The sequence below is a fragment of the Oncorhynchus tshawytscha genome, linkage group LG13, assembly GCF_018296145.1.
Source record: "Oncorhynchus tshawytscha isolate Ot180627B linkage group LG13, Otsh_v2.0, whole genome shotgun sequence".
In the NCBI taxonomy this organism is placed as follows: domain Eukaryota; kingdom Metazoa; phylum Chordata; class Actinopteri; order Salmoniformes; family Salmonidae; genus Oncorhynchus; species Oncorhynchus tshawytscha.
This window is the reverse complement of record NC_056441.1, coordinates 16,887,540-16,899,232: the sequence shown is the minus strand read 5'-3', so window position 1 is coordinate 16,899,232 and position 11,693 is coordinate 16,887,540. Positions and strand designations below refer to the sequence as shown.

Genomic DNA, 11,693 nt, shown 5'->3' with positions numbered 1-11,693 from the left:
TATTTCAGTTTTTGATAAATTCTTGAATGGGATCCAAAAAGGGATTAGCGTCAGACTGTAAGCTAGCTTTAGTAGCAGAAGGGTTCAGATGGCTTCTCTACTCACTGAGGTACGGGTTGAGGGATGTGCTTCTGTCTGTGTCTCTGGTTGTCTGCCTCTGGCTCTATTTGTGGTTGACTTTGGCCTAGATTCAATCAGATGAAGTGTTAATTAACTGGCGATAGCCGACACCCGCATAGCTGATGTTTTTGTTATGTCGGAGGTGGAACTGCGTTGGAGATGTCAAATCCGTTAGCAGCTGCACTTTTGATCATTGTCACAAAGCCACACCCGTCCCACTCGGGTTAGAAGTTCACAATGAGAAAGTGTAGGCTATATAGAAATAATGACGTTCAAATCAAAAATCATTAAACTAAATAATGAATATTTCTATCAGCCTAATCGAGATGTAGATTACATCTCACTTTCCAGTGTTTGTAATGGGGATGGGTGGGATTCCGTAAACAAGGACGGATGGGATTCCGTAAACAAGGACGGATGGGATTCCGTAAACAAGGACGGATGGGATTCCGTAAACAAGGACGGATGGGATTTTTCTTAAAAAATAGACCTCCACAACATCACAGCCAGCAACATATTCTTTATTGAAAAACAATACTCATATTTCTTGACAAACACACGCACATGACAAATGCACACACACTTACACAAACACACACATACACACTTTCCAGACCATAATTTGTCTGCACTGGTCCCACAGGTTCTGTTGGGTTTTGGTCCATCTGATACGGGTCTGGGTCAGGGTCAGGTATAGGCCAAGTCTGGTGCAGGTCTGGGTCAGTACGGTGAGAACAGAACTGATGTATGTGCCGTACGGAAAGGTCCTGGGGCGGGATGTAACAAGGTCTGGGGGAGGGCCTGAATCTGAAAGATGGCAGGGCCAGGTATAGGGGCAGGGCGCAAATGAAACGGGGACAGGGTTGCCATGGCAGCAGCAGCAGCAAGGGAGAGATGGCGCTGTAAGAGGCACGAGGCGAGAGGCTTCGCCAAGTCCTGCTCCTTCCTCAGAGCGATCCCAACCTGGAAACCAAAAACAACATGATCAAAATATTTCTACAACTGTTCTACAATGTGATCACCACCATACAGCTATCACACGTTCCACAATCAGTCCACAACAAAACCTCCAGTAAAGTACTGCCACGACTGCGTGGCCAGGCACGACTCTAACACCATCATTACGTTTTCTGACGGCACAACAGTGGTAGGCCTGATCACCGACAACAATGAGACAGCCTATAGGGAGAAGGTCAGAGACCTGGCAGTGTGGTGCCAGGACAACAACCTCTCACTCAATGTGAGCAAGACAAAGGAGCTGATCGTGGACTATAGGAAAAGGAGGGCCAAACAGGCCCCCATTAACATCAATAGGGCTGAAGTGGAACGGGACGAGAGTTTAAAGTTCCTTGGTGTCCACATCACCAACGAACTATCATGGTCCAAACACACCAAGACAGTTGTGAAGAGGGCACGACAACACCTTTTCCCCCACAGGAGATTTCGCATGGGTCCACAGATCTTCAAAAAGTTCTACAGCTACACCATCGAGAGCATCCTGACTGGTTGCATCACCACCTGGTATGGCAACTGCTCGGCATCTGACCATAAGGCGATACAGAGGGTAGTGTGTACAGCCCAGTACATCACTGGGGCCAAGCTTCCTGACATCCAAGACCTGTTTACTCGGTGGTGTCAGAGGAAGGCCCAAAAAATTGTCAAAGACTCCAGTCACCCAAGTCATAGACTGTTCTCTCTGCTATCTATCGCACGGCAAGCGGTACCGGAGTGCCAAGTCTAGGACCAAAAGGCTCTTTAACAGCTTCTACCCCCAAGCCATAAGACTGCTGAACCATAATCAAATGGCCACCCGGACTATTTACATTAACCCCTGCCCCCTCCCTGCTTTTACATTGCTGCTAATCTCTGTTTATTATCTATGCATAGTCACTTTACAAATTACCTCGTCTAACCTCTACCCCTGTACATTAACTCGGTACCGGTACCCCCTGTATATAGCCCCGTTATTGTTATGTAATTTCTTTGTGTTACTTTTTGATTTGATTTTTAAAACTTTTCTTTATTTAGTCAATATTTTCTTAACTCTATTTCTTGAACTGCATTGTTGGTTAAGGGCTTGTAAGTAAGGATTTCACAGTAAGGTACTGTTGTATTCGGTGCATGTGACAAATACAATTTGATTTGATTTGATTTCATAATACAATAATGTGGTACTCACTGACTGGTTGCGTTGGGGCGGTAGACCATACGGGCTGAACTTGGGCTTGGCTGGCTTCCCTGCTACTCTGTCTTTATGTCTTCTACTTTTGATGTGCTGAGGAGATGGGGGAGACAGAGACAGACACAGAGAGAGACCCAAACAAGGAAAGCTTTGACTATGTACAGACTCGGTGAACATAGCCTTGCTATTGAGAAAGGCCGCCGTAGGCAGACCCGGCTCTCAAGAGAAGACAGGCTATGTGCACACTGCCCACAAAATGAGGTGGAAACTGAGCTGCACTTCCTAACCTCCTGGCAAATGTATGACCATATTAGAGACACATATTTCCATCAGATTACACAGTTCCACAAAGAATTTGAAAACAAAACCAATTTTGTAAAACTCCAATTTGTACACTACAGTGTGCCATCACAACGTAAACATTGGTGACCTGTTGCCACAATAAAAGTTCATTTATTTTCCCTTACGTACTTTAACTTTAACACTGTATATAGCCATAGTATGACATTTGAAATGTCTCTATTTCTTAGAAATTTTGTGAGTGTAATGTTTACTTTTAATGGGCTCCCAAGAGGCGCCGTGCTGCTCCCAAGTGGGCTCCCAAGTGGTGCGGTGCTGCTCCCAAGTGGGCTCCCAATTGGGCTCCCAAGTGGTGCGGTGCTGCTCCCAAGTGGGCTCCCAAGTGGTGCAGCGGTCTAAGACACTGCATCTCAGTACTGGAGGCGTCACTACAGACAACCTGGTTCAAAACCCGACTGTATCACAACTGGCCGTGATTGGGTGTCCCAGAGGGCGGCGCACAATTGGCCCAGCATCGTCCGAGTTTGGTCGGTGTAGGCCATCTTTGTAAATAAGAATTTGTTCTTAACTGACTTGCCTAGTTAAATAAAGGATAAATAAATAACTTTTGACTGTTTATTTCACTTTTGTTTATTATCTATTTCACTTGCTTTGGCAATGTAAAAATATGTTTCCCATGTCAATAAAACCCATTGAATTAACTTGAGAGAGAGAGAGAGAGAGAGAGAGAGAGAGAGAGAGAGAGACCAACAGAGAGAGACAGAGAGACACTGAGAGAGAGAGAGAGAGAGAGAGAGAGAGAGAGAGAGAGAGAGAGAGAGAGAGAGAGAGAGAGAGGAGAGAGAGAAAAGTAGATAGAGAGAGACATATTATTACAATGTATATTGTATACATATATTGTATACATTGTTGCTTTGGCACTATTGACGCAATGTAGCAGCTTGAACTTGAGTGAGAGAAAGAGAGATGAGGCCAGTCTAAATCATAGATTCATATCAGGCCACAGGAAATCAAAGGAAACACTACACCTAATTAAAGTTCCACTTTTTCCTCTCATCTCTGTAATGTACATTTGTTCTTAGCCTTCTAAATGTATAAATATTTATAAAAGGGAGGATTTGATTTTGAGTGGCATACACAGACAGATGGTTATTAACAATCAGGCCAAACCATGTCTAATGAACTGATGAATATTCATAAGCACCTGACCTTATACAAACCCTAAACATTTCAACTTACAACAACCAGTACAATACATTTGTACCAACACAACCTGATGCTTACCTTCATATATTTGTTTTGTGTTTCTTTGTATGCTGTTAAACTCAACCTGTATTTCACTCTCCTGTTTCAGTTGTGTCTCGGAGTTGACATACACTATATAACTAACCTGTTTGAGTTGTGTCTCGGAGTTGACATAAAGTATATAACTAACCTGTTTGAGTTGTGTCTCGGAGTTGACATACACTATATAACTAACCTGTTTGAGTTGTGTCTCGGAGTTGACATACACTATATAACTAACCTGTTTGAGTTGTGTCTCGGAGTTGACATACACTATATAACTAACCTGTTTGAGTTGTGTCTCGGAGTTGACATACACTATATAACTAACCTGTTTGAGTTGTGTCTCGGAGTTGACATAAAGTATATAACTAACCTGTTTGAGTTGTGTCTCGGAGTTGACATACACTATATAACTAACCTGTTTGAGTTGTGTCTCGGAGTTGACATACACTATATAACTAACCTGTTTGAGTTGTGTCTCGGAGTTGACATACACTATATAACTAACCTGTTTGAGTTGTGTCTCGGAGTTGACATACACTATATAACTAACCTGTTTCAGTTGTGTCTCGGAGTTGACATACACTATATAACTAACCTGTTTGAGTTGTGTCTCGGAGTTGACATACACTATATAACTAACCTGTTTGAGTTGTGTCTCGGAGTTGACATACACTATATAACTAACCTGTTTGAGTTGTGTCTCGGAGTTGACATACACTATATAACTAACCGGTTTGAGTTGTGTCTCGGAGTTGACATACACTATATAACTAACCTGTTTGAGTTGTGTTTCGCAGTTGACATACACTATATAACTAACCTGTTTGAGTTGTGTCTCGGAGTTGACATACACTATATAACTAACCTGTTTGAGTTGTGTCTCGGAGTTGACATACACTATATAACTAACCTGTTTGAGTTGTGTCTCGGAGTTGACATACACTATATAACTAACCTGTTTGAGTTGTGTCTCGGAGTTGACATACACTATATAACTAACCTGTTTGAGTTGTGTCTCGGAGTTGACATACACTATATAACTAACCTGTTTGAGTTGTGTCTCGGAGTTGACATACACTATATAACTAACCTGTTTGAGTTGTGTCTCGCAGTTGACATACACTATATAACTAACCTGTTTGAGTTGTGTTTCGCAGTTGACATACACTATACAACTAACCTGTTCGAGATGTGTCTCGGAGTTGACATACACTATATAACTAACCTGTTCGAGTTGTGTCTCGGAGTTGACATAAAGTATATAACTAACCTGTTTAAGTTGTTCTCGGAGTTGACATACACTATATAACTAACCTGTTTGAGTTGTGTCTCGGAGTTGACATACACTATATAACTAACCTGTTCGAGTTGTGTCTCGGAGTTGACATAAAGTATATAACTAACCTGTTTAAGTTGTTCTCGGAGTTGACATACACTATATAACTAACCTGTTCGAGTTGTGTCTCGGAGTTGACATACACTATATAACTAACCTGTTCGAGTTCTGTCTCGGAGTTGACATACACTATATAACTAACCTGTTCGAGTTGTGTCTCGGAGTTGACATACACTATATAAGTAACCTGTTCGAGTTGTGTCTCGGAGTTGACATACACTATATAACTAACCTGTTTGAGTTGTGTCTCGGAGTTGACGTGAACATCGCAGATCTCACAGTGGAAAGTTTTGTTCTGGAGCCCCGTTGACACCTCGGTGGGAGGGGCCAGCTTGGCTTTGACCCCTGACCTGGGGAATGACTTTATGGCGCCGTCGCCGCTCCTGGCCTCCAGCATTGTTTTGTGTTTCGTGCCTGACAGGGTGAAAGGTCAGATAGGTCAAAGGTGAGAAGCAGAGACGCCAACTAAGTATTAACAAAGTGGGACATCTGGCTACTACATAAAGGTGCATCTCAGTGTAAATGGAGATGATGACAAGAGAGAGGCCCTGTCCTAACATACACTTTACCTGTCAGATCAAGATGGCAGTAATGGCCTCGGCCTTGGGGTAAGGAAGGGAGTGATTGATTGGTGTGGTATTGATCAGATAAGAGCCCTGAGCTCTGTAGACGTCTTAGATTGATTAATAAGACGGACTTGTTGCAGCATGATGATGACACACACAACGCACGCACGCACACGCAAACACGCACACACACACACACACACACACACACACACACACACACACACACACACACACACACACACACACACACACACACACACACACACACACACACACACACACACACACACACACACACACACACACACACACACACACACACACACACACACACACACAGGTCAGTGATGCTTCATTCTCACCACTGTTGTGAGCCTGTAACTGGGATGCAGAGTTGACGGCCACCTTGCAGAGAGAACAGTAGAGCAGTCTCTTAGCCTTCTCTTCCTCTGACTCTACAACCTCCTCCACCGCTCCTTCCATCTCCTTCTCCTTCTCCACCATGGGACAGGGCGACAGTGAGGGGTCAGTGGGCGTCTCCATTGAAACTGCTGGACTGCAGGTCGATGGCGCCACCCCAGAGGCAGAGGGTGGTGACAACACGGGTCTGAATGTGACATCTACACAGAATAATAGAATATAATAGAGCATTGTAATAAGGCTGCCATCATTTTTGGGGGATGAGTGAAATCTATACAAGTTTATCCCTCCCATCTTAGAATGAAACCGAATTTGAGTGTGTTGAGTGGTGAATTAGTGAGGAGAGTGTTTGTGTGTGTGATAGTGGTGGTGAGAGAGAAAGGAGAGGTAAGTTAACCCTGATGCTTTCTTCTCTCCATCATCAACCTTTAAAATGTGCTGGTTACTACTGCAGACCTGCATCTAATGCTGGTTACAACTGCAGTTCTGCATCTAATGCTGGTTACAACTGCAGGTCTGCATCTAATGCTAGTTACTACTGCAGGCCTGCATCTAATGCTGGTTACTACTGCAGGCCTGCATCTAATGCTGGTTACTACTGCAGGTCTGCATCTAATGCTGGTTACTACTGCAGGTCTGCATCTAATGCTGGTTACTACTGCAGGCCTGCATCTAATGCTGGTTACTACTGCAGGTCTGCATCTAATGCTGGTTACTACTGCAGGCCTTCATCTAATGCTGGTTACTACTGCAGGCCTGCATCTAATGCTGGTTACTACTGCAGGCCTGCATCTAATGCTGGTTACTACTGCAGGCCTGCATCTAATGCTGGTTACAACTGCAGGTCTGCATCTAATGCTGGTTACTACTGCAGGTCTGCATCTAATGCTGGTTACAACTGCAGGTCTGCATCTAATGCTGGTTACTACTGCAGGTCTGCATCTAATGCTGGTTACTACTGCAGGTCTGCATCTAATGCTGGTTACTACTGCAGGCCTGCATCTAATGCTGGTTACTACTGCAGGCCTGCATCTAATGCTGGTTACTACTGCAGGTCTGCATCTAATGCTGGTTACTACTGCAGGCCTGCATCTAATGCTGGTTACTACTGCAGGCCTGCATCTAATGCTGGTTACTACTGCAGGCATGCATCCCAAATAGCACCCTATCCCTAACAAGTGTACCACTTTTGACCAGGGCCCATGGTGCACTATGTTGGGAAAGGGTGCCATTTGGGAAGCAGACCAAGTCTCTCAACTTTTACCATAACTCACTGAGATAGAAAACCACACCAGCAACAGTGTTTATGAGATTCATTAGCCTCTGTAATCTCAGTAATAACCAATGATTTCCCATGAGAATCTGCTTCCATTTTTCAGAGTGGGAAAATGAAAGGCTTCGGATTGAAATGATTACGGTCCATTATCTGCAGTGAGACGGACCAGGAACGGAAGGGCTTCCCCAGAGGGAAACCCCATAGTGGTCATGTGTTAATGGGGATTAGGCCTGTAAGCGTTTATTTATTGTCATTGACTGTCTCTCTAAAATGGCAATAAGGCTGTTTGGCAAAGTAATCATCACAAAGTTCCCCTGTTTCTTCCACGCTAAATAGAAAAACTTGCTCACTCTATCACTATGGCATGAAGTCAAATGAATAGACTCTTCCTCTATAACACACTCACACACACCACAACACATATGAACACGCCTCTGAGGCATGCATACATTTATTATTATTATTATCATTTTTTTCCACCTTTATTTAACCAGGTAAGCTAGTTGAGAACAAGTTCTCATTTACAACTGCGACCTGGCCAAGATAAAGCAAAGCAGTGCGACAGAAACAACAACACAGAGTTACATGGAATAAACAAGCGTACAGTCAATACAATAGAGAAAAAAGAAAGTCTATATACAGTGTGTGCAAATGGCATGAGGAGGTATGGCAATAAATAGGCCATAGTAGCAAAGTAATTACAATTTAGCAGATTAACACTGGAGTGATAGATGAGCAGATGATGATGAGCAGATGATGGTGTGTAAGTAGTGATACTGGTGTGCAAAAGAGCAGCAAAGTAAATAAAAACAATATGAGGATGAGGTAGGTAGATTGGGTGGGCTATTTACAGATGAACTATGTACAGCTGCAGCGATCGGTTAGCTGCTCAGATAGCTGATGTATAAAGTTGGTGAGGGAAATGTAAGTCTCCAGCTTCAGCAAATTTTGCAATTCGTTCCAGTCACTGGAAGGAAAGGCGTCCAAAGGAGGTGTTGGCTTTGGGGATGACCAGTGAGATATACCGGCTGGAGCGCGTGCTACGGGTGGGTGTTGTTATCGTGACCAGTGAGCGGAGCTTTACCTAGCATAGACTTGTAGATCACCTGGAGCCAGTGGGTCTGGCGACGAATATACAGCGAGGGCCAGCCGACTAGAGCATACAGGTCGCAGTGGTATAAAACGGATGGCACTGTGATAGACCGCATCCAATTTGCTGATTAGAGTGTTGGAAGCTATTTTGTAGATGACATCGCCGAAGTCGAGGATCGGTAGGATAGTCAGTTTTACTAAGGTAAGTTTGGCGGCGTGAGTGAAGGAGGCTTTGTTGCGAAATAGAAAGCCGATTCTAGATTTGATTTTGGATTGGAGATGTTTAATATGAGTCTGGAAGGAGAGTTTACAGTGTAGCCAGACACCTAGGTATTTGTAGTTGTCCACATATTCTAGGTCAGAACCGTCCAGAGTAGTGTTGCTAGTCAGGCTGGCGGGTGCGTGCGGGTGCGGGCAGCGAACCGTTGAAAGCATGCATTTCGTTTTGGTAGAGTTTAAGAGCAGTTGGAGGCCACGGAAGGAGTGTTGTATGGCATTGAAGCTCCTTTGGAGGTTAGTTAACACAGTGTCCAAAGAAGGGCCAGATGTATACAGAATGGTGTCGTCTGCGTAGAGGTGGATCAGGGAATCACTCGCAGCAAGAGCGACATTGTTGATATATACAGAGAAAAGAGTCGGCCTGAGAATTGAACCCTGTGGTACCCCCATAGAGACTGCCAGAGGTCCGGACAACAGGCCTCCGATTTTACACACTGAACTCTATCTGCGAAGTAGTTGGTGAACCAGGCGAGGCAGTCATTTGAGAAACCAAGGCTATTGAGTCTGCCAATAAGAATGTGGTGATTGACAGAGTCAAAAGCCTTGGCCAGGTCGATGAAGACGGCTGCACAGTACTGTATTTTATCGATGGCGGTTATGATATCGTTTAGTACCTTGAGCGTGGCTGAGATGCACCCGTGACCAGCTCAGAAACCGGATTGCACAGCGGAGAAGGTACGGTGGGATTCAAAATGGTTAGCGGTCTGTTTATTAACTTGGCTTTCAAAGACTTTAGAAAGGCAAGGCAGGATGGATATAGGTCTGTAACAGTTTGGGTCTAGAGTGCCACCCCCTTTGAAGAGGGGGATGACCGTGGCAACTTTCCAATCTTTAGGATCTTAGACGAAATGAAAGAGAGGTTGAACAGACTGGTAATAGTGGTTGCAACAATGGCGGCAGATAATTTTAGAAAGAGATGGTCCAGATTGTCTAGCCCAGCTGATTTGTACGGGTCCAAGTTTTGCAGCTCTTTCAGAACATCTGCGATCTGGATTTGGGTGAAGGAGAAGCTGGGGAGGCTCGGGCAAGTAGCTGCGAGGGTTGCGGAGCTGTTGGCCAGGGTTGGAGTAGCCAGGAGGAAAGCATGGCCAGCCGAAATGCTTATTGAAATTTTCGATTATCATGGATTTATCCGTGGTGACCGTGTTACCTAGCCTCAGTGCAGTGGGCAGCTAGGAGGAGGTGCTCTTGTTCTCCATGGACTTTACAGTTCCCAAATCTTTTTGGAGTTAGAGGTACAGGATGCAAATTTCTGACTGACTGTGTACATTGGTTCCTGACTTCCCTGAACAGTTGCATATCGCGGGGACTATTCGATGCTATTGCAGTCCGCCACAGGGTGTTTTTGTGCTGGTCAAGGGCAGTCGGGTCTGGAGTGAACCAAGGGCTATATCTGTTCTTAGCTCTACATTTTTTGAAAAGGGCATGCTTATTTAAGATGGTGAGGAAATTTCTTATAAAGAACGACCAGGCATCCTCAACTGACGGGATGAGGTCAATATCCTTCCAGGTTACCTGGGCCAGGTTGATTAGAAAGGCCTGCTCGCAGGAGTGTTTTAGGGAGCGTTTGACAGTGATGATGGGTGGTCCGCGTTTGACCGCGGACCCATAGCGGATGCAGGCAATGAGGCAGTGATCGCAGAGATGCTGATTGAAAACAGCAGAGGTGTATTTGGAGGGGAAGTTGGTCAGGATAATATCTATGAGGGTGCCCATGTTTACGGATTTAGGGTTGTACCTGGTGGATTCCTTGATAATTTGTATGAGATTGAGGGCATTTTAGATTGTAGAACTGCTGGGGTGTTAAGCATATCCCAGTTTAGGTCACCTAACAGAACAAACTCTGAAGATGGATGGGGGGCAATCAATTCACATATGGTGTCCAGGGCACAGCTGGGAGCTGAGAGGGGTCTATAACAGGCGGCAACAGTGAGAGACTTATTTCTGGAGAGATTCATTTTTAAAATTAGAAGCTCGAACTGTTTGGGCATAGACCTGGAAAGTATGACAGAACTTTTCAAGCTATCGCTACAGTAGATTGCAACTCCTCCCCCTTTGGCAGTTCTATCTTGACGGAAAATGTTGTAGTTGGGTATGGAAATCTCAGAATTTTTGGTGGCCTTCCTAAGCCAGGATTCAGACATGGCAAGGACATCAGGGTTGGCGGAGTGTGCTAAAGCAGTGAGTAAAACAAACTTAGGGAGGAGGCTTCTGATGTTAACATGCATGAAACCAAGGCCTTTTCGATTACAGTAGTCCACAAATGAGAGTGCCTGGGGACACGCCGGGCCTGGGTTAGCCTCCACATCACCCGAGGAACAGAGGAGGAGTAGGATGAGGGTACGGCTAAAGGCTAGCAAAACTGGTCGCCTAGAGCGTTGGGGACAGAGAATAAAAGGAGCAGATTTCTGGGCGTGGTAGAATAGATTCAGGGCATAATGTGCAGACAGGGGTATGGTGGGGTGCGGGTACAGTGGAGGTAAGCCCAGGCACTGAGTGCATCTCTGGACATGCTAGTTATACTAGGTGAGGTCACCGCATGTGTGGGAGGTGGGACAAAGGAGGTATCTAAGGTATGTACAGTGGGACTAGGGGCTCCACAGTAAACTAAAACAATGATAATTATCAAAAACAACAGTATACAAGGCATATTGACATTTGAGAGAGACATAAAGCGAGGCATAAAGCAATCACATGTGTTGATTGGGAGAGCTAGCTAAGTCATCAACGGGTAAGACAACAACAGCTAATCGGCTAAGTGAACAACAG

At 44.7% G+C, this 11,693-nt stretch overlaps 1 protein-coding gene across 2 annotated transcripts in view; it reads right to left on the bottom strand.

Annotated features, from left to right (window-relative positions):
- Positions 1 to 623: 623 nt before the first annotated feature.
- Positions 624 to 11,693, bottom strand: part of LOC112265809 (zinc finger protein 385D) — a 31,745-nt gene continuing 20,675 nt past the window's right edge. For both annotated transcript variants that reach the window (XM_042295255.1, XM_042295256.1), the window contains 4 exons: positions 6,220 to 6,477; positions 5,521 to 5,702; positions 2,300 to 2,395; positions 624 to 1,083 (listed from right to left, as the gene is read on the bottom strand). In XM_042295255.1, the coding sequence (XP_042151189.1) occupies positions 841 to 1,083; positions 2,300 to 2,395; positions 5,521 to 5,702; positions 6,220 to 6,477 (779 nt within the window). In that variant the 3' untranslated portion in view covers positions 624 to 840. The remainder of the gene's footprint in view (positions 1,084 to 2,299; positions 2,396 to 5,520; positions 5,703 to 6,219; positions 6,478 to 11,693) is intronic.